Source organism: Pleuronectes platessa, chromosome 18, assembly GCF_947347685.1.
Source record: "Pleuronectes platessa chromosome 18, fPlePla1.1, whole genome shotgun sequence".
NCBI lineage: Eukaryota > Metazoa > Chordata > Actinopteri > Pleuronectiformes > Pleuronectidae > Pleuronectes > Pleuronectes platessa.
The window spans coordinates 5,006,225-5,031,308 of NC_070643.1; the positions used below are offsets into that span (position 1 = coordinate 5,006,225).

General features: G+C 40.9%; 3 protein-coding genes across 3 annotated transcripts; 1 reads left to right on the forward strand and 2 right to left on the reverse strand.

The window, feature by feature from the left end:
- Positions 1-1,639: 1,639 nt before the first annotated feature.
- LOC128462137 (palmitoyltransferase ZDHHC18-B-like) lies at positions 1,640-11,548 on the reverse strand. The gene is given in 9 exon segments (XM_053447436.1): positions 1,640-1,963; positions 4,153-4,255; positions 5,084-5,193; positions 5,519-5,621; positions 5,742-5,793; positions 6,250-6,387; positions 6,569-6,718; positions 9,513-9,673; positions 10,555-11,548. Coding segments are annotated over 9 exon segments (1,389 nt in total). The 5' UTR covers positions 10,803-11,548.
- Positions 11,549-11,812: 264 nt separating this feature from the next.
- Positions 11,813-20,825, forward strand: kdf1b (keratinocyte differentiation factor 1b). The gene is made up of 4 exons (XM_053446403.1): positions 11,813-12,030; positions 12,790-13,742; positions 15,001-15,087; positions 18,117-20,825. The coding sequence occupies exons 2-4, from the start codon at positions 12,827-12,829 to the stop codon at positions 18,203-18,205; spliced, it is 1,092 nt and encodes a 363-aa protein (XP_053302378.1). The 5' UTR covers positions 11,813-12,030; positions 12,790-12,826; the 3' UTR covers positions 18,206-20,825.
- Positions 20,826-21,923: 1,098 nt separating this feature from the next.
- Positions 21,924-24,152, reverse strand: LOC128461479 (nuclear receptor subfamily 0 group B member 2). The gene is made up of 2 exons (XM_053446404.1): positions 23,341-24,152; positions 21,924-22,702 (listed from the first exon to the last, which is right to left on the reverse strand). The coding sequence occupies exons 1-2, from the start codon at positions 23,882-23,884 to the stop codon at positions 22,461-22,463; spliced, it is 786 nt and encodes a 261-aa protein (XP_053302379.1). The 5' UTR covers positions 23,885-24,152; the 3' UTR covers positions 21,924-22,460.
- Positions 24,153-25,084: the final 932 nt, after the last annotated feature.

The following is a 25,084-nucleotide window of genomic DNA, read 5'->3' on the forward strand; positions in this document are numbered from 1 at the left end:
TTAACTGTATTTACATCTTTTCTATCTCATCGACCACTCAAAGCGCTTCACAGTACAAACAACATTCCCTCTTGGAGAAAGTGCTTTGGTTGCTCTGGATTATCTGAAGGAAACGATATGTCCACAGCTCATCACTGTCATCTAGTGGCTTTTTGCAGCACTACAGAGGAAGTAAAAATCAAAGTCACTGCAGTGAAGTTTATTTTCCTTTATTTTTTTACAGTAGCTTTTAAATAACAAATACAGTGAAACTGTTTCTCCTCTTAAATGCATCGCTTGCATCAGCTCTCAGTGATGATGGAGATGACGGCTGACACGTTGAATACACAACATGAAGTTATGGTTGCCGACTTAACGCTCCTCGAGTGAACTACAAACCGTGTGTGTGTGTGTTTGTGTGTGCATGCCTGCATGTGCAATACATTTTGTGCAGCCATTGCAATCTGGATTAAATGTGGATTAACATGATATAAGTCCCATAGAACTTGCATATTCGATAGCTAAGCTCCACTGTAGCGTTCCACCTGAGAGCAAACCAACACAACCAGATATTTTAGATGTGAGCAGGAAGTGGACATTTGAGCCTTAAATAACTAATGTTAATGGTAACACAAGCAGAAAGAAATAATAACACTTCATTTCAGGGACACAAAAAGAAGGTGGGGTCCTCTGAGGTGTGTGACATGATGTATGAATGTAGGTGTGAATGGATTTGAATACACACAAATAACAGAAAAATACATCTTTAGTTATTAGCATGCAGTTGCATTTACTGCCATATTTTACAGCTCAGAAGTTTGAACTGTTCACACCAGCACACGTTGCTATTTGTACAAGTTTAAAGGAAAAACCTCCAGATTTGATTTATAATCACATTAATGTCAATATCTTTCCAAAAAACAATGCTAAAGTAGCAATAAAGTGCTATAACTCAGATCTTGATAAATCCTCCTGATAATCTTGTGCTGTAATACATGGGCTGCAAAGTCCGTAGCATCCGGCTCTGACATTTCTCACATACAGCGAGCGCTGAATGTGTATTTACAAAAATTGTTATTGTAGGCTTTTCCTTTAATTTGTCCGCCACCATACATTTTTGTTTTCAGAGCTCTCAGATACCAAATTAATGCAGAAACTGTCCCTCGTATTCTTGAAAAAGATCCACGGCTGCTCGCCAAACCTCACCACTTGTTCCATCGTTCAGCTTCTCAACATGATATCATCAGTACAAACTGTATCTCTGCTTTTCAGCTTAGGAAAAAATTGGCCGAAATTCACACTATAAACTGAGCTGCACAGTAGTATGGAAGTCACACATGTGAATTCCAGCTTTAAGAGAAGCATCTCTCTTTACTCATACACATTCTGAGCTTTAACCCTTCATACGGAGACTGACATGAGAATCACTGAAGGACATATAGCTCTGTTGGTCCACTAGTCTTTAACATTGCTTTCCATACTAAACCAAAGGCGAATTGCATCTTTTACAGACTCCATCCCCTTCTTCAACAACCACACCCAGGACTTCCAACACAACAAAAGAAACAAATTAATGCATACTTGTATCTCACTGTTTTACAGCATGCAAGATTCAAACAATGTGTGTTTTCACTTGAGAAAGTCGTCATCAAGGTGTCCGTCAGTGCAAAGGGGCGAAGCTGGCAGCATCGGGAGAGAAAGGGGAAACAGGGGCGTCCAAGGTGGGGTTGGGAATATCTTAAGCTGCTGATTGACTTTTCTTGGAGTGAGTCTTGGTGTGGTGTGACGGAGAGGTATCACCTTGAGAGCCAGCGGTGTGGCGGGCCCCACAGTCCGTGGAAAGTGCCGGTGAGGGGTCAGAGTTCAACGCCGCACTGTTGTCTGAACAGGTATGAGCTGTCTGCGGTTTCCCCTGATGGCACGAGGAGGTCAGGAGCGGAGGGAGAGTGGCTGACTCCAGCAGACCTTTAGTTCCCTGTGTGCACTGAGGAGGCACAAGAAAAAGGTGGGAAGACAGGGGGGGATGCGACAAGCACTTGTGAGACAAGCAGGATGAACAACAGGGTATTAAATCACTTCAGTGAATACATCAACAACTGGGCAAGATGAACAAAGGACGAGCTGCAGTGCCATCGGGCCACACCAGGGACCTGAATCAGCAGTTTCATGCAGTTGATTTGCATGTAGATGCACATTAGACCTCAGTGATCATATTTGACAGGTGCGTCTTAGAGCATTGTCTGGTAACTGTGTATTTAATGAGGTTAAGTGGCATGCAAGGTACAGATTTTAAAAGGTATGGACAAACTAAATTAAAGCAGCAGTTGATCTTCTGTGTAACAAGCTCCTAAAACAGTGGATCCTACTCTTCCCATGATGAAATTGAAATATGTATAGCTGTTGTCAGACATGACCTCTGAGAGAAACTCAGGAGAAATTCCTTTTCCACATGAACAACACAGCCGTAGGTTCTCTGCTCAGACTCGTTCACAACAGCAACAGATCTGTGTTTGACACACCTCTTGGACACAAATTGAATATTAAAGAAAACCATACGAGGCACTGCTTAAACCCTTTGCAATGTGTGTATTAGTTTGACAAACAATGCAACCTGTACTGTTTTAATCATGCAATCTGCAGTGCATACAACCTAAAGCAAAACATGAGGGCAGAAGCAAGGCAGGAGGGCATGCAGGCACTGCACTGAAGACTCTGCACTCACTTTCCCTCTCTATCGATACAGGCTTACCAAGCTCAAGTCTTGCTCTCCCTAATCTAAATGTGGCTAATGGTAATACAGATGCAGACAGACCACATACAGAACAGTAAGTTAGGACACAGAGCAAACGTACGGATGCTGGGGCAGTTAGTTCAGAGCTTTTCTCCTCCTGGAAAACACAATTATCCTCTAATATGGAAACTGGGAAGGAGGACAAATGAAACAATGAAAACTGAGCACACACAGATGATGAACTGCATGGAAAAGTAGGGCTGTTTTATTAAATTGTTTTGCATTTGTTATGCATGAAAATACAAAAATATGTATAAACACAGGGTGGACAACTAAAAAAACATAACAAAACACCAAAGAATATAGGAATGTAGGGCAAAATGTGGTGATGGAGTTGATTTGCAACAGATAAATTGGCACTTTAACTTTTTTAATACATATAAATATTATTGTGAGCATGAGACAGGAGGAACCAACACAATACAAGTAGAGGTACGGTCTGAGCAGAAAAGGCTTTTCTCCAAGGCTTCAATGTATAAAAATAACTCACTTTTTACACCTTAACCAAACTCAACTCAGTAATAAAACAAATGTTAGACTACAAACACTTCAGCTTCAACTGGCTTTTAGCTGCTGTTTACCATTCAATTCTGAATGGTAAACAGCAGCTACTCTACTTCCTGATGACAGAGTGTTGTGGCTCACAGTTACATGTCGTAAACAAAAGTTTCTGTAAAGGTTTTACTTTTCTATGTCGTGCTGTCAGAGAACAACAAGAGCGCAGCTCTTTGGGGAGGAGGAAGAGGAGGACCTCAGTCTTTACTTCCTACAACAACCCTTGCACTCTACAAAAAGCACAGGAACTACTAAAGTCTAAGGTGTAGAATGTCAAAAAGATAAAGGAAGTAAAACATATAAAACATAAAAATATAGATATTTGTATCGATCATTATTTGCGGTGCTTATATCAAGAGAAAAAACTGCATTTAACCTGATTTGTTCATGATGAGCTGTGCAGCAGTGCATTAACTGCCTGCAGCAGGTGTCTAAAGAAATCAGGCTGACAAGGCAAACAGCAACTCCCTTCCACCTCACCCCCCAGGGTCACGGGTGAGATCCATGATGCCCTCGTCTTTAGCCTTCCACCAGGGAGCTCTGGCTGAACTGATAATTAATGATAAAATATGAATAAACCCATTTCATTCTCAAAAAGTATTGTTTCCACTGACAGAACTTCTTAATACTGATATGTAAACCTCTGACTGTCATATAAAAACAATATTTGTACAGATTAACCCACACACTGCATTCAACACGAGGGTGCACAGCAGGCAACAAGGCTTCTGTCAGGCAGAGGAAGAGCTGTGCTGGGAGCTGTGGGGTGCAGGCACAGGAGAGAGGGCTTCCTGCGAGCCAACAGCAAGCTGGGAAGCTCCGCCTACCACATTTATCTCGCTTTTAGTGGCCGCAGCTGGCACCTCGATGTCCACGCCGCCTGTCTGGGAAGATTCATCTGAGGGCAGGAATCCTCGCCTGTCGATCAAGCTGAAACAGGAGACAAACAAAGGAAAGCCAGCATCCATTGGACACTTTGAAAACTGTACAGCAAGTAGACTCAAAAGGTTTTGGAATATTTGCATAATAAATCAGTAAATCATTTACAGAAGTATCGCTGACATTAACTGTGGTGCCAGAACTTAAATTGTGAGAACAGATCTCATTCTTGCATCAAATGAAGAAGAGATTGTGATTGAATTTGTTGCTGTTTGTTCAAAAGTGTAGAAATTTTAAGTTAAAATAATCCGTTGGTCATAAAAATGATACATGCATATCTGAGGGATTAAAATAAAAAATGTACTCTGTAAATGTGTAAATTAGATATGTTAAGATGACTTCAGCTTAATTCATTTGCTGAGTGAGACTCAAGTGTACAATATGTTATTCAAGCTGTTAGGGGCCTCTTATTCAAAACAACAACAAAAGTCTTTATTTGAAAATGTTCAGCAGCACTGGATCATGGGAATTGCCATCTTCAACACCATTGCTAAAAATCTCATGTTCACAAATAAGGGATAAAGTTTGATTCACTTTACACTTCAAATGTCAATTAATAATCATGATCTATTATAAGTGACCAATACAAACAGTGGAAGTCATCAGCTGACTAACTGTCTAGCAGTGTGGGCAGGGTTAAGCAGATATGATGCAGTTAAAAGGCAACCAATCTGAACCATCCTGTTACCTTGAACAGAATGTTATTATTTAGTATTTTTGTGGATGTGAACATTGTTTGAAACATTTTCGATCATGTAAGTGTTTGCTTTTAGACACTTTAATGAATTATTTTTGCACATTATAACTTTGAAGACTAACCTGGGTGGCATGGGTCCACAGAGCACAGAACAACAGTTGATACAGATGTTTTTATGACTGTATGGGTTAGTGACATCTTCTCCACTCTTCCCTGACCAGGAGCCTTTTATCTGGAAAAAACAGACAGTAAATCCTGGTTTTAAACATGTTTTAAAAAATCTGGGGGGGGGGTTTCTGCTGTTTTCTCTTTTCTTCTAATCGAGTTATAACGATAGTAAAAGCATCAACAATAAGTTCGTGCACAATATCACAAATAATCTACTGTAACACAGTCAGAAAACCATGCAGTTTATGATTTGTTTTAAATGACGTATTTAAATACTGAATATTTGTATTCCTCATAACGTATCTGGTTCAAACGTGTTTCTTTGAATTTTACAAAAGTCACAAATCCATACTTTTTGGAGTTTTAAGGGTGCATAATGCATTACTCACGTCTTCATTGGTGGTCAGGTTGGAAGCAACTAAGTAAGTATGGAAGCCCGAGAGGCCCAAGATGGACCAGACTGAGAAGAAACATATCACCAGCTCCACTGCAGTGAAAGGTTGGGTTAAGGAGAACCTCAGTATACTTGAGGAACACTAGAATACAACCCTTTACACTGATAGAGTCCAATCACTGAGGAAATCATAGATCAAGTTTGTGAGTAAAGGATATCTGCCAGGACTCTCTTGCAGAGCAAACACCAGACCTTTTCCACCCTGAGCCCCTGAAAGAGAGGAAGTAAATAACAGTGAGGCCCCAAGTGTGTTTGTGAATCTATTATAGAGTGAAAAGGGTCTGTTGGAATTCTCAAACCAAAAGATGCGATTTAGTTTATCCTTTTGGGGAAGCAGTAACACCAGAGTCAAGCTGAAATGAGTTCTGTTTATTCTAACCCTACAAAGAGCAGGATGTAAGGATGAAATAAAATATGAACAAACATAGACAGGTGGTGACAAATACCAGGCACTTATTACATTCACAATCAAAACAGTCTGTATATTTTTCTTATCAGACACCTAAATTGCTCTGATGTGGTAAACCCCACCCGTCTGGCAGTATGACAAGCGAGGCAAAACAAACAGTTACTGGCAGGTGCTCTTTGAGGCAGTTGTGTTAGTACCAGTAAATTCCTGCCTGCTTTTCAACCATGAAGCTCCTGTGGACCCGAGTCAATACCTACTCAGTGCTAGATGCGTGGTCACACAGCCGAAGATGAACGAGGTCAGGAAGGAGAGGGACACGATGAAGGTGTAGAAGAAGCGGTAGTTGCGTTTCCCTACGCAGTTCCCCACCCAAGGGCAATGATGATCGAATCGCTCTGAAGGAGAAGTGAAAAACAAAGGAGAATTAACAATAAAACTCAAAAGAGAAATGCTTTTAATTCAGAGGAATGGTTCCACGGTTACGCTAAATTGTCTTTGAGTAAAGGTTATGTGTTCTCAGTAGCCCTGTGACGCCTTTATTTATTATTTATCCTAGGTAAATGTCATGGTACTCACCCACACAGTTGTCACACAGGCTGCAGTGGGAGGTGCGTGGAGGCCGGAACATCTTGCAGGTGAAGCAGTACTTGAGCTTGACCACCTGCTGGTTGATCACAACCTCCTTTGTGCGCGGTGGAGGCCGATGGCTGGTGTTTCCTGTGTTGTCTGCAGAGCAGAGGACAGAAAAGAGACACAGGAGGACAATTTATAAAAATTATATTTATTCAAGGAAATGAAAGGTTCCTGCAGACCACTGTTCGCCTGTGTTTCCACCGCAGTCTGAAGACCCTGGGAGATCCTTACTAAGCTAATTCAAAACTGGAATAAAATGCTGCCATACTCAGCTGAATCAAGCAAGTTAAGTACTGCAAACCTCAACCCAAAACCTTCTAGTACTTTCGTAAAGTACTAACCCCCAACCAGGGTCTGGGAGTCTTTTAGACCCTGGTCCCTGCTGTGGAAACTCAAGGAGTTCCTAGTTCCAGGGGAAAGTTCCTGCAGTCAAACACTACTAATTAGCACTTAATGTCTTCGCCTTTCCTCTTTATGGAGTACAGGATACACACCAATCATTGCTTATTTAAATTGATGGCAGAATAATACAGGAAACAAGAGAGATGCTTAAGGTTGAATCACTTTTCTAAATGGTAGGAGGATGCTCATGCTCCCTTTCAACATGTCGACGCTGCCTTCCCTCCCACAGCACGTAACCTGGTCTGAGCACAAAATCAGGGTATGACAGGTTAGACCTTTATTGTTCTTACTTGTGCTGAATGTGTGGTGCTCCATGCAGCGTGCATATGTGAGCACACGTCTCATCGACCTGTGTGAGTGAAACCGCTTTTGTGATTTTGCAGGGATTTGAAGACTTGCTTTGATTTCTGTGCATCTTGATTTGATTATTTCTGTGATAAACCTTTACATGCTTCAGGTGTTACACCTCATTGGGTATAACTAATCTATACTATAAGGTGTGAAATATATAATGTGATAGCCCTGCCACATCGTCGATCTTTAGGAAGCTCATCATGCTAATTTTTTGGTCACATTGCTGGAAATATGTATATTCAATTATATATTTATCACCAGGTCATAGTGTGGGGTGTTGCTGTACTGGACTACGTTCAACTGAGAGGCGTTTCTCGTTTTTCATCCTTCGCGTGGCGGCTGCAGCACCATTAAAACACCAGACAGTCACTTTGCTTTAGCCCTAAATTGAGTGCACACAATTGGTTCAATTTAGTGAGGTAGAAAGTGCTTGCTTAATCACTTTCCTGTCAGTGTCTTGAAGTCCACCATCCTCCCCAGGCAACCTGGCAAAGACTGAGCACCACAGCTTAAGTAGAGAAAGCTAAATGATTGGACTGCACCATTCTGCTTTAGACTGAAGGGGGTTTTCTCAGGAGCCTCCAATGATCTATGGACCAGCCAGAATAAACAATATAAAACGGTAGGATCTAAGATGTTTATGTTCTGTTTAGGTGAGCAGGTTTTGTCTTTTTTATAAATCATTTTTGCTTGGTTTGGTTACCCATCATAAAAAAATGTCAAACTTTGGGTGAATAAAACCCTTATTTGTCCACTAATTCCAGCTCTCCTAGTTTGTATGGTCATCCTTGTCCTTCACACTTGGCATCAGTAGTATCAGAAACCCCTCTTAGTTTGACCCCATTCGGACACGGGTTCCATACCTAAGGACAGGTCTGAATGCACCCAAATGCGTCCTGAGACCCTATCACCCACATCATATTGGGATGTGGTCTGAGATGCATGTGGCCACACTTTTTTTGCTGTGTGGGATGCTTCTCAATGTCCATTCGTTGATTTGTTTGCAGCCACCACGTATTGATTGATACTTCTTAAATTGGCTAAATCTTTCTTCGTAGCTCGCTCGTGCAGACACACACACAAACACACATAAATCATCGGACACATTTATAAACTCAAACCGGGAATAAACAACATCATTTGGTCTTTGCAAACACAAATGACTGTTATCTTTATTTGATCACAAAAGACTGCTTGTGATCGGATCTCTCAGGACAGATGTTAATAGCAGGTCTGAACAGGGCCTATAATGAAGTCCACCACAACACCACCACTAACTATGAATTAAATATATTTTATTTATTTAACATCGCTATGAAATGTCCCGAGCATTTCCTTGAAGATAGAATGGTGGGTAAATATCCAGCACTAAAACTGTGTTTAAAAAAATAGATGGAACAGCAGCAGTACAGCTGAGTCTTACATCACCACTGCCTTAACTTTGGTCATGAGTAGGAGTTTACATGATGCACATGAAGCCAACTTTAAAAATGAGGTCACTACACGGAAGGATGCCATTTGGCCAAGAGTTGAAATTGACTCAATTAGAGAACATAACAGATGGGGCCCTTCAAACAGGTCTGTGGAGGAAATGGACAGAAACACATCTCTCAGTCCTGAAATATTCAGACCAAACGGAGGAGCTTTGATGTCATTTCAATGAAACAATGGCCCAAATATATGCACATGCACGAGAAAAAGGTATTTTCAAAAATTCTACACTCGACGTTTGCTGTGTCACAGGTTTCATCGTCATTAAACTGTCAAACTGTGGTTGCTGCACCATTAGAATTTACCTTATGTCGATCTCAGAGGAAATTAGCTGACGTTGGCACAACAAGCCTTCTGTCCCTACTGTGAATTGTGTTCTGTCGCAAAATAAAGGGTGCGTAAGCTTTTATGACAGTGCTAAAAATAGTCTGTTCTCAAGTTTGACATAATTGAATGCTACAGAGTAAACTCTCAAAGTAATGACCTGAGCTTAAGCTAATTTGTTTCTAGGGATCAAATTCAAGGACTCATGGAAAGCTCTGGGGCCAGTGGTGGTCTAAATTCCATCAATTCCATTTCAAAGGCATTTCAGACACTTGTGTAGTTGTGACCGAACCTGTGAGGCAGAGTTTGCACTTACCAATCTGCTTCTCGATGTCTGTGGCCTCGTCCGGTGTTGCTCTGGGCATGATGCCGGGGTCGGAGAAGCTGGTCTGCAGCAGGGTGATCACCACAAATACGAAAAGGACTCCTCCAATAGCAGGTATGCAGCTGGTCAGATGTTTGACCAGGAAGGGACAGCTGGGAAAGGGGAGCAACCACAGACAGGGAAAAGATGAACTGACCATATCAAAGGACAGGAACCTATTAAAACACAGCCCAGTCTCTTAGAACTGCGCCTACTTCTTCACCCACTAAGGGATCTGGTTTTAATTATTATTCTGTGCTGTTAATTTTATTCTGTGCTGTTAATTTCAGTCAGCCCCTGGAGACTGAAAACCCTTTCACTACCCAGTAATAAAATGAAATTCAATATTCTGGCAGTATTCCCTATTAATTACATAGTAGCCTACATTCATAGCTACAAAAATAAATCTCTAGCATTTACTCTTCTGGGAAAACTTTGCAGGAATATGTTAAGAAATTTGATGTTTTAAGCAGAATCTGGTATTTCTTTAGTAACAGCTCAGGTATAACATTAACTAGCGCTTTTCTTGAGTCATGGTGATCTGCGCTACAGTTCGGCTCTGATCTAAAACATCAGACAGCTCCCTGGTGGTGACGGAGCTGAGGTTAAAACGTGAACTCACTCAAATGTAAAGAACAATCCGCTGGTGACGAGGATGAGGCCCTCATTGAAATGAAATTCAATATTCTGGCAGTATTCCCTATTAATTACATAGTAGCCTACATTCATAGCTACAAAATAAATCTCTAGCATTTACTCTTCTGGGAAAACTTTGCAGGAATATGCATTTACTCTTCTGGGAAAACTTTGCAGGAATATGTTAAGAAATTTGATGTTTTAAGCAGAATCTGGTATTTCTTTAGTAACAGCTCAGGTATAACATTAACTAGCGCTTTTCTTGAGTCATGGTGATCTGCGCTACAGTTCGGCTCTGATCTAAAACATCAGACAGCTCCCTGGTGGTGACGGAGCTGAGGTTAAAACGTGAACTCACTCAAATGTAAAGAACAATCCGCTGGTGACGAGGATGAGGCCCAGGGTGAGGGGCAGGACCCCACTCTGCCGGGCTGCGACGATCCGTCCCTCGCAGTAGAAGCGGTTCTTCCCGGGGAAAACTTCCCACTTCCTCCTGGGTCTCCTCGGCTCCTCTGCCATGACGCTCCCCTGGTGGGGATGCGGAGGGGTCGGGGTGGGTGTCGGAAGTGCCCGCGGGTCGATTTGCTGGAACTCGCAGTTCTTCATGATTCACAGTGAAGTTTGCTGCGGGCAATCGAGGCGTGTGGCCGGGGACAGGTCGCATCACCGAAGGCCGTGTGCCTGGAGGCGGCTGAGCGGGGCAGACGTCGTCATTCCACGGAGAAAACAAGCTAGTGCTTAACCACGGGTCTCCGGCGTAAATGACCCAAAGACCCCCCTGCTCGAAACGACCAGCCCCTCATGCTCAATGTCTCCTCGAGTACTTATTTCAAAGCCCGTCCTTGGAAGTACTCACCACAACAACAACCAGCACCCTGCTGTCCATCTTTAGCTGAGTGTCCGTGTTTATTTCACATCCTCCAGCTGCGGACTCGAACATCAGTTAACACCACATTCCGTCATGTCGGTTCTGGATGTTCTGGCCAAACGCTTTGACGGATATCCACTCTGTGCTGTGTGCATGAATTATAAAGCAGCCATTCAACTTTGCGCCGTATAAAACATATTAGTCGCGAAACATTCACGACTGAGTTTTAGTGATAAAACATAAAATTTGATTTGGTCAAACTTGACACAAAGAAAAGATGCATTTCCGGTTGATTTGCTTTAAAAAATAAATGTCTCCTTAAAACGTTAACTTTTAAGTATGTTGATGGCCCTTGCGAAATATCCTCGTTTGTAATAATCGAAACATTTAATCAAAATGAATTTTTCTCTTTAAATACAATTCGTAGATTCAGGAAAAGGTAGATAACTTGTTTTCAAATTGTACAATATCCGGTAAGTCGACACCGGACTGACGCTAACTTGACGCAGGACAACCCAGGCAGGAACAATGCCGCCGGAAACCAATTCAAAATAAAAGTATTAACATTGTGTTTCTCGTTTTGGTGGTGAAAACTGTAGAAGGAGTGTCAAGAAGATATATTTTCAGCTGCGTTATAATTATTTTGTGTTTGTAATAAATCCAAAATGTGTGATTACAACCGTAAAACCCGTACAATACACAATTTTAAGCCAAAGTGGTCACTAAACTTCGTTTTATTTTTTAAGCCGTAACCGGAACGTGTACTTGTTGACGCCACCTGGTCCGGTCTCTCCACCTTGACGCTCAGGTAAACGGATTCGTTGGAAAACTTTGAGGAAGCTGCAGGTTTCGTGGAGCGGAGTCGCTGTAAGGGACTTGGAGGATGGTTTAAAATCCAGACGTCTTTAATGTAGAAGTCGGGGGAGACGACATTGACCAGGGAGCGAGTCTGTGGACGATTCTGCCGTAAGTCAGTGTTTACTCTGGAAGTCGGACGTCCTCTAATGGAGGAAAGAGCAGCAGTGACAGGTCGCCATGAAAGTGAAAATAAACATTAGCGGCTAACCTGTTGTCGCCGTCTTCAAGCTCGGTTGAAAAGCGACCGAAGATAACTCAAAACTCAGTGAGATGTAGTGTTAGTTTGTTAACAATAACCTGGTTTGCTGTATTGGTGTATTATTATTATTATTATTATTTATAATTTATTAATCTAAAGAGGTCTGCATTGGCTAATTGACTGAATCAGATGTAATGATGATATTTTATCTTACTTTTGTTTGATTGTCAAACCAAATTGTTCCACATGAGCAAAGGGACATTAAGTTCCAAGATTGTTAAATGAAGCTTCAGTGTTTGATTGCACGTCCATATAAGTCTTATTTTACTTTATTTTCAATTGAAACACCATGGGTCTATTTTAGAAATCCACATAACGCAATGCAGTATATTTGATCTGAGACTTTAAGTGCGTAGACATCCTCCATAGAACCAGTTGGGTTGGTTTACCCGCCACCTGGGGATAGTAGTTTCACATCAGTTTTAAACAGAGATGCCCTCAGGTGGCTAGAAGTGATTACAGGTTGGGTCTGACTCATTGGATTGATAGCAGAATATCAAGGGTTAGGGTTGTTTAGTGATGCCAACTCAACACTGACTGTCTTGTTTCATTTCAATTCAACAGTGGTTTTTTTCTTTCTGTGTTTGTGTTTCTTTCTGTGTATGCAGCCTCCAAAGTGTATGCAGACCTCGGAGCCAGTAAGTCATGTCTGCTGAGAGCACTGGCAGTCCGAGGCACAGCTCAGGGCGTGGTAGCTACAGGCACAGAGCGAGCCAGAGCAGCAGCCAGAGGTCGTCATACGAGGAGCGCTGTGTGGACCCGGTGGAAGAGAGGCCGCCAAGCCCAGAGCCCAGGACCATCCACAAAGCTCACCTGAAGGACGCAAATCGGAAGGAGTCCGAGACCATTGGCTTCATTCCTGGCTCCGCCGACCATTCCCCTTCGGCACAGACCTGCAACCCCTGCACCTCTCCGGGGAGCTGCAGGACCTTCATATGCAGCGTGCTCACCTGCGGCCTGTACAGGGTCTGCCAGGGTTCCACTCTTGCTCCGTGCCTTGTGCCAAACGAGAGCTCTCCAGATGAGCCAGAGAAGGTGAGCCTCCAAAGTGTGAGCCCAGGAGACAACAAAGAGGAGGATCACACAGATTGGCTTGGGGATCTCCACATCGCTGGCGTCAAAGTGGACAGTCCAAGGGAGTATTTAGAGGTCGAACCCGTGTTTCTGGCCGGTGTTCAAACACAGCCCGGCAATCCGTCCCTGCATGAGTCCATGAGGTTCGACGACTGGGAGGAGGGCACAGAGGACCTGGACTCTCTTATTGCTAAAAAGTTGCTGGAGCTCTACTCTGAATATCAAATCGACGAGCTGGCGAGGTGCACCTCAGACTCTGTGTTTCTGAGGAAGAGCAAGGACATCAATCAGCTCATCAACTCGCTGGCAGAGGAGCACAAAATGGACGAGCAGGAAGCGGAGTGTCGGCTGGTGCGTGGCATCATCCGCATCAGCACCCGGAAGAGTGGAAGGAAGAGGCCGACCCCGTCCAGGGTGGAGAGGACACTGTCGGACAGCGGGAATGAGACAATGAGGGAGAGCGATTCCTTGAGATTCAGCAACAACAGTAAGCCAGTGTTTCTCCCATATGCATTCATAATAATCAGCTAATAAGCAAATTCTGAGTTCCAACGTTAAATTTTCACACAATGTATTTATATTCACAATGAAACGGAACCACTACAACTTGGCCTTTCTACGCCGCACGTAGTTGATTCAGCCTAGTATCACAGGAAGGTGACCCTATCGCTCACCCACGAACAAATAGACTGCATGTACAGTAAGGCAGGTTATCAGTTAGGCTGTGTGAGAGTACGTGTGCAGCAGCTCCCTATTTTGCCAGACAGGATGGTTAGGTTATGAAAATGTACCCGTCTGACATTTAATGCTCGTGAATTGAGAATCAATGAAGCAAAACTGTTTGTTTTGTCAGCACAAACAATGTGCAAGTGAATGAGTCAGCACTTTTCAGTCACTAGATCAATAATGAAGTGCTGAGGCCAACACTTAAAATGTATAAAAAATTACTAAAAAACTTCAAAGCACTCTCTTTCTAACTGTCAATATGACAATAACGGCATTTTAACAGTAACAAAGAGAGTTTTTTATAATTTTGTTTATCCATATGTATCTTTATCCAAAGAGCTCCTCAAACTAACTCACTTGGAGTCTAGGAAGCACTCCTTCTCAAATGTGTTTCACGTTAGATTATTCCTAAAGAAATAATGCTCAAAATAACTTTATAATATTGTGATCATATGGGGAGCATTCAAATAAATATAAACTTACACTATACGAGTGCAGCTTTGTCCTCTACAATTTCATTAAATTGTTAGTCAGTTATTTTTTTTAGAAGAGTCATTAAGTTCATGTTATCTACTTCTAATCTTTAATGCGAGTCATTTTATGTGTAGAGATATTTTTCATTCTGTGACATTGAATACTTAAGCTGTCAAAGGTTCCCAGTAAGTTAACACGCACAAAACAAGGTGAACATAGATAATCATATCTATAATCATGACCCAGGGTCACAAATGACGTTTGCCCTACTCTGCTGACGTCCTCGGACCAACTACAGTTCAAACCTATTTATATGAAGCCACCACCACAAAATCAACAATGGCCACCTCATAATGAGAAAAAGCAAAATAATTTGGGCTCTGTAAACACAAATGAAAGTTGTGATTATTTGCGTATAGAGCAGGAAAGTGAGATTAGTATTGTGATTATGTATTTTAGGACTGATGTTAATGGTCTGAACAGGGCCTATGAGTGCAAAACAGCACCACTGTAAAAAAATAAGTGTCCATCACTTTTTCCTCCAGATGACTACAAATCAAATCCAAACATCCAAATATCCGAACTGACCTCCTCTGACAAGTGTGCCAGGGAGATGTGGAGACACAATGGAGGTAAGAAATCAGTCTTTATTATGTTTTCAGTATTCTGTACTTTAAGAAAGTATATATGTATTTTTTATATTGTATACCGAGATTTATTTGGCTTTTGAAAGAGGGGGGTTTCCATAATATCAGCATAGTCCTGCACGAGCAGTAAATAGTCTGGTTTGACTTCCTCATGATTAGTTCTTTTAACATCAACTTCAGAGGCTGAATTTTAAGCAAGTCATTGTTTTCTTTACTTAGATGTTGCGCTCAAATCAACCTTTTTTTTATTTTATTAAATAATTATAGTAAGAACAGATCTCATGGATCTCTTTGAAGGTGTAGGGCTGAAACAAACTAGTGAGGTCATGCTTCAGGGATAATTTTTTTTATCTAGATTTGAACTTTTCATATATAATGGATTAATTTCAGTTTAATTGTTCGCCATGACCCGAAACCCAGGTCTAAATTGTGATTATTTCTCTTTCATGCCATTGTTCAAAAAATCAATATGCTGTCCGCCATTTTTTCACAATACAAACAGAGGGAGCAGGATAAGGTTCATGATCTTACAGAAATGGCCGACATGTTTTCTGTTACAACACCTTGTTTTCTTTGCATCCCTGTAAAAATGTGTCTGACTACTGCTCATTGTTTTGTTTGAATACAAACATTTTAAATTTAAATTTGGATTGTTTTGCAAGCATCAGAACTCAGGTTAAAAGATTTCTCCTCACTACCAGGCATAAAATTCAGGTCTAAAAGTAATCAAATTTAATTTGTATTCATTTAAAAAAAATTGTCTAGACACCTCTGTGCACCACTAAAAGGTTTATTTTACCATTCAAAAACCATGCAGGTTGATGGATTAACAAAATAGGTGAAAACACGAATGTGAATTTACTTTTAATCTGATAATACAAAGGGCTTGTTTGCACAGACAAATAAGTCTTTATGGTGAAGTTCTTTTGATTTGATTCTGTATTTTGTATCTACTTCTCTGTTATCTGGTAAGAACAATGAGTCAGGGCCAGTTCACTTTATATGGACAGACACCATGCTTTCAGCTCTTGATCTATTTCTAAGTAAACTGTTGTGTGATGTGTAAACATTTACTGGGTCAGCTATATCTTCAGGAAACAACCATAACAGAAGTTTTGTGAGTCAACTGACAAATATTCATTCATGGACTCACGTCCCAGCAAATGGAGAAACAATTTACCCTGAACCTTCAGTGTTTGGAGTGCTGCACCAGGCTGAACTGAAATGTCAATAGTTTTTATCAGTGAAATGAGGACTGCAGGGTGAACATGTACATGCTGCTGTTATGACTTAAAAATGGGTCCAAAGCCAGAACATTTTTGGTCTAAATCTCTCAAACTTTCTTTTAGTTGTTTTTAGTTGCTTTTCATGTCAAATATAAACATATGCATTTGTCTGATGAATGTATTATAATATACGGATTTCCTTCTAAATTAAGTTTCTGTTTCCAGTAAAATGCATGCTGTGACTTCCTGAGGTTTAACAACAGTACGGAATTCTTTACTTCCTCATTAAACATTTGCATATTTAGTTCTTCCTAAAGGTTTGGCTGAATCCAAATTTGCTTCTATCACGCATCACATGCAAAACATAAAAAAACAAAAGAGAGATTACAAATATTTCTGGACTATAAAGCATGTGGAAAACACTGACAAAACTGTCAAGAGTTTTTGGTGAAGAAGGCAGACGCCGGTGTCGATGTGCTGTAAACAAAAATATGTGATCTCAGCAGCGAAATGAATGCATTACTTTGTCTTTATATAAAGTATATGGTTACATCCTATCTCTGCCTGCTGCGCCACTGCTCACCTAAACAGCCCGGAGATTCCTGTGTTGTCGTGAATGACTCGGGGAGAGGGAAATCCCCTGCTGCGTTGTCCATGTGTAGAAGGCAAACTCCAGAGAGTCCAGACCCAATTCTGTCGACATCCTCCCGAGTTAATGTCTGAGAAAAGCTTAGGTTTTCAGGTTATTCGACCGGTTCATTCTTGTTACCACTAATAGTCCAGGCAAAGTAGCGTTTTACGACCGACTAATTGTAAAATAATTTTCTCAAAGCAGAGATCATTTCTATGAGGTGTCCAGAACAACATACTAAATGTCTTAAGAAATCCTAGTTGAGGAAATATGTTTAATTCTCATCAATGTGTGCCAATAAGGCCAGGCAACAATTCACCCCAAGTGGGCTATTTTTTTCCTTTACTCCTATCAAAATGAAACTTTACACAATGAAAGTACCCATGAAAAGTAAAAATGTTTGTGTTACAAGTTTCTTTGAAAATTAATTTGAATATGTAAATGAGCTATAAACTAATCGAACAGCCCAAAATACACTCAAATAGGCTTAATTCTTTCCTTTACTCCTACCACAATACAACTTTACATTGTAAACTTATACATGAAAAGCAACTTTTTTGTTTCTTTTGAAATTAATTTGAATATGCATATGAGCTCCACACTAATTGAATATGTCCTAATTTTGTATAGGCAAAAACACCATTCATATGCCCAATCTCATCCAATCATCCCATTGCCAATGGGTGATGGCAAAGCTGCTTTCAGACTGACCTGAACACTGCCTGGCTTGGTAGTACCTGCCAGGGGTATAACCCCCGCCGGTATAGTCACGGTGACCTCACGTTCTTGTAAATGTGATATTCACCAGCAGGGAATTTCATTACAAGTGGCTGAAACATTCACTAAAGCTCTAGGACTACCTGATTAGAATTTGATGGTCAAAGGTCAAATTCAGTATGATGTCACAAAACCCCATTTAGCCTCCAATCCGTTATCTTAAAAAAGATGATCCATTCAAATTTGGCACAAACATTCACTTTGACTCAAAGACTAACTTGCTCGATGTGGTCAGAGGTCAAGGTCACAAAACATATTTTTTGCCTTCTTGCACATGATATCTCAAGTTTGCCTTAAATTTCTTCAAATTATGACCAGTTGTCCCTTGGACAGATTGACTGATTCGTTTTTTTTTCCTATCCTTGTTTCTGTCCTTACAGGTCATACATCTAGCTCAGCCTACTCGCCCTCTCGCACTGAGACTAGCTCCTCCGGTGTCTCAATGATTGGCTCCTCTGTGAGAACATGATTCCTGCTCCAAGCTGCTGGTCTATGCTTGAATAATTTGTCCTGCTGTGTCCACAAGGTCAGTTATGAGACATTGAAAGGAGACACTACTTGCACAGGAGTCACTGGCTGAGCCAAGCTCTTTGAAGAGATCATGGTTTTTCAGTGGAAAAAGAAAATGTGAAAATTCACATTGTCTTGAAGGATTTTAAGTGAACTCAGGGCTCTGTGTGTCGATATTTATGGTTGATGAATGTTATGTGTATATTTGAAGGATTGCTTGATGGAAATCACCAGCAGCTTTTGAAGTAGTTGTGTTCTTGACTCTTATCTGCTGGTTAGATTATTGTGCTGTTATGCAAAGAACATTTAAATTTAGTTCTATAAAAATGAATTGAAGAGTTGTGTTTTTCACATCATCATTGTAGATTTGATTGTGCACATTTGTGTGTTGGATTTTAAGCTGTACTCTTGATTCGTTTTATAAAACCTATTTACAGCTGGTAATTCTACATTATGATCAGAAATTATGCTTTTCATAATTTGACAAATTTCTATTTGAATTGAACAGTAAAAGTCTCAAGAAGTAAAATTGAAATAATGAAGTGGTTGTATTTGGCCTGAAGAAAAATACAGTTTTATATCACGGGCCATAAATGATTTGCGTGTCTGGTACTACACTACAAATAAGAATGTGTTTTTATTGTAAATTGTGATCTAAAAACAAACAGGGGGGAAAACCTGTCAATGAAGGGTTCACCTCATTTGCTTTTTGCAGAGATTTAATTGAGAAGATTAATACTGCTCTGATGTCTTTACGCTAGAAGGAATTGGCAATGACAGCCAATTAGCTTAGCTTAGAATTTAGACTGAAAATAGATGGGAATACCAGCTTGGATCTGTCCAAAGGTAACAAATTTGGCCGAGCTAAACCTCTTTACATGCATTACTTTCTTTATTCATTAACTCGAAAAAATTTAAAAACGATTTTGGGTCATTTCTTTACCATAACCTATGCAGCTCGGTTTTTTGAAAACAATGTTATGAGATGTTTTTAGTGAGGTTAAAGCTGCTGTGGAAGGTTTTTCAAAAGCGGCGTCACCCACGTAGAAGACACAGACTTCAAGGTGTCAAGAGAGTTTGCGGTGATAAGAGCGGTGTCTGGGTGCTGTGAAGAAACAGCAGTGGAATTAATATTTTACTTCCTGCCTCAGCCTGCTCCACCTCTCACCTGAATAATCTGGAGGTTTCGATGCTGTTGTTAACGTGCCTGTGCAGAGAACCTCCTGCGGTGTTGTGCACGTGTGAAAGGCAAGGTCCGGGTAAAACCCCGACCAAATTCTCTGGACTTTACCCCCAAGTCATGTCTGAAAACGGTTTGACATGACATCTGCCGCTAGCTGGGCTAACTGAATTTGAAACAGACATGTTGCTGGCTCATGCTACACAATAAACCAGTTCTGCTAGCAATTACATGATGGCCAAACCGCTGACTGCCTAGGCACCTCACAACTTTAAAGTAGAACCATGCTAACCAGTCGTGTTGTGATTGAAACTCAGTCAGCCACTCCTCCTCGCTCTTATTGGTGATTTAGTTACAGGACAGTTGGATTCTCCCAAATGTAGTACGAGCTCTAGGTGGAGCCAGAGGAGCCAGATTATGTTTTGATACTACCTGCCTCGTGTTTTAGATATGATACCAACAATTTTAGCACATGTGACAAAAAGTTTATGTTTGTAAATGTTCCCTACTGCACCTTTAAAAAGTGCTGGTGGGCATTTTAATCTTTGGCCATATCTAGCTCTACCCTGTGTTTTTTTGCCTCTATGCCCCTTAACAACTTATTTCCTAAAATTCATTATTTTTTTGGTTATTATTTGCTTATATCTACGAGAACCAAAAAAGTATGTTGGCTTTGTCAAAATAAGTTTTTTTTATTTCCATTGTGGCTTTTATGTTGTGTGTTAAGTGTAGTGCATAGTGTTGTTATATTGTAACATGAAGTTCATATGAAGTAGATAGCTGTTAATGTGTGATACTGTTTTTGGCTTTGTGAGCTGCAGCTGTACTTCAGGTTGTGTCAAGGACTATAACCTACTGTACCAGGCGGTCTCACGAGGTGAAGCCTGTTTTTCATACCAATACGCTTTGCTGTGTTTGCTCCTGGATCCTGGTGGGAATTTGTCCAGGTGACTCAAGGGGATTTTTCTTCAGCACTGTGTGGCAGTCTTATCAGCATTAGTTTATGGTCGCTGCTGGGCATGGACCTTACAGTAACGGCTTCAATTAATACACATGGGAAGCTTGTACACTTATTCTAAAAATAACTACATTTTAAAATGTCAGTGTAAGGAATATTGAACTATTATTTGTCTTGAGGTAACATGGTCCAAGATGCTTGAAATAAGTCAATGTCATGATTTGGCTGCAACATCAGTTTTGTTATAATTAGGGATGCACCGATTTATCGGCCGAACATCGGTAGCGGCCGATATTCGCCTCTTTTACTGATATCGGCTTATCGGTAATAAACTTGACTTTCACCGATATCATTGGCGGATGTTCATATTTGTGGTAAAACCGCTGGGCACGTGCCGCGGCTGGGGGAGCAGTCCCTCCGTCGCCCTCCTCTCCGCGCCGCCGGAGGCTCAGTGTGCGGCACCGGGAGGTCCTCATCCGGTGGCACCTCACGGCGTCACTGGTGCGGGGGCTTTCTTTCTCTTGGACCGCGGGGCGGTGTCCATCGCCGGCGCGGAAGGCGGGCCGTTGGAGGGGACCGGGTACGCGGTCAGCGGCGGCCACTCTGGACGCGTGTCGGGCCCTTCTCGCGGATCACCTCAGCTACGGCGACCGCTGGGGGAACCCTCCGGCTGGCGCCTAGCAGCTGACTGAGAACTGGTGCGGACCAGGGGAATCCGACTGTTTAATTAAAACAAGCATCGCGAAGGGCCACGGTGGGTGTTGACGCGATGTGATTTCTGCCCGACACTAAAAACAGGTCAAACTGAGGAGGGCTTGTTAAGTTATCTTGACTCACGCAGTGTAACTTGGTGTAAAAAGTATGAGCGTAGCGTCTGTTTAAGTACTTTATTCTCATGTGCACCGGCTCTATTCATCCGTCTCATGCACAGGTAACAAGGGAATTGACAACATACGTCATACACACAGAAGCCGTAACACATCTAATAAACGGGCAATACTGCTACCGTAAATCAATGAGAAGAGCGTTCTCAATAATGATACTTTAACAGGGCTGTTTTAGACAGGGTAAAAAGGTACTGTTTTAAATTACCCTTGTGGTATTTTGACCAAAATATGTTACAGACATTTCATTAAGATCCCAAGGAACCATTTCAACTTGCGGTAAAATGGGCATAATATGTCTCTGTTAAATAAAGTTGAGTTAAATCAAAGATTGTTTCATAAATCTGATTCAATCTGTGCTCATTAAAAGATAAGAGTGATGAAGGGCTGAAATTTTTTTAAATAGTGCTTTCTAAATAATGATTTAATTATTTTTCTGGCACAAAAGGGTGAATGAATAACAACAAAAAGAAAATAAACAAATATCGGTATCGGCTATCGGCCAGATTGTTATTTTAAATATCGGTATCGGTATCGGCCAAGAATTTCCATATCGGTGCATCCCTAGTTATAATTGAATGTGTAAAACAGGTTGTTCTGGTTTATGTCATGATGAAAAAAGACTAAATTGACTAATGAGGCTTGACAAACGTGCTAACTGTAATATGCTTTTTTATTCCACTGGAAATTTCTGCATCTTCAGTTCATTCGTACATTGAACCAGAGTTTGTCTTGTAAACACTTGGGTCTTCACCAAAAGGAAATGTACATTTTCTTTTCTAAAAGATGTGTTGGCATTCACAATAAACCATCTTTTAACTGATGTCTTGCTGTAAACCAATAAAGTGAATTAAGTGAAACTACAGAAGGAGGCATTTGCTTGTTGTTTTCCACATGGCCACATGAGGGAGTCAAAGTATGTTGTTTGTTGTTGATTTCCATGATTTCACAGAAGCGATGCATCATTAAAAAGGGATTGAAACCTTTCTTTCATCCACTTTTCACTCTAGTTAATAATAGTACATTTCATTTATAGTATTTCACAGCAGTCAAGGTCACATTACCTGGCAGAGATAAAAACAGAACCCAAAAAAACAACATATCAAAAAGATCAGTAAAAACTTGCAGTGAATAAAACATTATGTGCCCAATGCAAAACAATCTGTTTAAAAACAACATTTTCTCTGTAACCTCATTGGACAAACAGCATGTCTGTTAATAAATGCAACATGTTTGTGTTGCCAATAACTGGCTTGAAGAAAAGCTCTGTGATCAAGCTGTGGCTGACGTTCTGGGTGGTGGAGGCTGCTAGAGAGACGTGCCTGAAGCGACTGGCGTCCTCCGGGTGCAGCAGCTGGATGACTTCCTGGAGAGCCCTCTGTGCTTCCTGTTGGAGGCCCTCGATGAGCAACATGGCGCTCAATCCCCGAACAGCTATATTGGGAGAAGAGAGGTTTCTGCTCATATCCAACAAACTGATCAACCTAGCTACTGAAACACAACAGAATCATATCTTTATTTGTATTTAATGTGACCCCCCTATGTGAGGAGCAACTTTTTACATTCTGCATTTTTAATTAAAAATACATGCTTATATAATATTATATCACTGATTCTTAAGACATGGGACAAAACACATCCAGCAGTCTGCTGTGGATTTAAAAATTAAAATATTTTCAATTGTAGATGTTATAAGGGATTAATAATGTATTCAACATAATTATCCGCTTTCAATTTAATTTAATCACTTACTGTATTCCCACTACATCTAAAACAGCATGTCCACAAAGGGGTTAAATCATTCATGTGTAATTAAATGGAAACAAATATCTTCTAATGATTAAAAAATAGCTTGTTACATCAAAATAGAAGCTTGATTTATATTATATGGAAAACATTAATACAAAAATATGCACTATTGTTAGTTTTAGAACTTTTTACTGTTTTGTTTCTATAATTTATTATTTGTAAACGATTAACTCTAAAATAATAACTCAATCATACTCCGGTTAACACACATTCTTTAAAAAATACTTTGACATTAAAACAGACAATGGAAAGAGAGTTTGTACCTGGGTTAAACAACGTAGCCCCCCTCAGGTAAGCGTACTCCTGAGGACTGAGATCCAGATCCCACAGCTGATACAAGCAAGCTCTCAGTCTGTGGACTCCGGCAAGAGTTGGTTGGTCGGCCTCCTTTTCAGAAAGTCCCGGCCTGAGCAAAATCTGTCTTAAGATACTTGGATTTGGGACATCAGTCACTTCGAACATAATACGTTCCTGTGCCAGCCCCAGAACAAATAATGGAACCCAGCAGTGTGTTAACAGTGCTGACTGATCTCCCAGTGGAAGCTGACTGAAGGATGGTAAACTCCTCATGAAGCAGACAGTTTTGATCAGCACACTGGAGGCGACTTGGCAGGTGGCCGTCGGGTCCTTCAGGCGAACTTTCCTCTGCTTGCAGTGGCAGGTTTGTGACACGAGGTAAGAGCTTGCTTCGTCGTTGAGGGGGTCGCTGTCCCTCCAGCACAAGATGTTGTAAAGGATGGTGTGGGGATGCTGATCCTGGTAACCAGAGCAAGCGCGGTCTGCAATGTCCTCTTCAACAGAAAACATGGTGAAGCAGGAAAGAAAACGTACTCAGAAAAACTCCAGAGAGCACAGACAGCCTCACTTAGTGTTTAACCTCAGTCCTCTATTTATCCAGGATGTCACCTGCACACGACCAACTCAGCCTTGACCTGCCTTTTTAAGCCCCTGCACGGAGGAATAAAAGCTGTGACCATGGACTCCCCATGAACACTGATGCAGGTTACTTCCACGTGTAGCCGATAAGACTGGTTCAACTCAGCTGCTGCACAGAGAGGAAGTGCTGAAGCTGGCTGAGGTGAATGACATTTATCGTGTTTACCTGAGTCATCAACTCCGCCTGTACCAGTCCAGCAAGGACTGACAGGGTCAACGCACAGGCTGCCACCTGACCTGTGCCCCAGTTACACCTTGGACCTGCATGACTTTTTTTAACACACAGTAGGATGATAATAACAATATTTATATTTTGTGGGCCTCAGCATTTTGGAGAAATCAAGATATAGGTATTGATTTGTTTTGTGTATCTTAAGTATGTATGTAGTATATAACAGGTTTAACTAAGATGAGTGAAGTTCAAGTTTCCTGATATGTTATCTGGGCCAGACAAGAGTTGTGAACTTGCCCAGTATCACTTATGGATATCACTTTCTAAAAATATTTGTGGCCTGAGGTGTCACAAATTAATCATCAATGAAAAATAGTTTTATATTTCATAACACTTGTTTTTTACACGAAGCATCATAAATGGGTCAGTAGCTTACTTATGCGCAAACAAGACGTCATGTTAACTGGGATATTATTGCTTTCAAACTGTCATTCTCCAACATTTGCTCCCTGAGGAGATCCTTCTGCAAGCTCCTTATTACGTTTTTAAATTGTGTGCTTTCTCCTAGTTCTGCTCGTACCCACTATTTTTTATTATTTTTTGATCTTTTTTGTTATTTCCGTATCTGTGTTCTAATGCTGTGTGACCTTCAAATTGTTCTCACTTGTTTCCTGTTGTTGCCTTTTTCTTTTAACATTTCCTATTGTCCTTCAATGTTTGTTTTGAAAGATACCATGAATACATAAAAAGGAATGTCTCATTGACAAACATGTATTTTAATAACTTGTATTGCAGTCATCATTTATTTTTCCTTTGATTGATGTTCACGGAGAAATTGACTTACCCCTCAAACAAAACTAAATAGTTTTTATAAAATCATCTTTAAATATCATAGATTT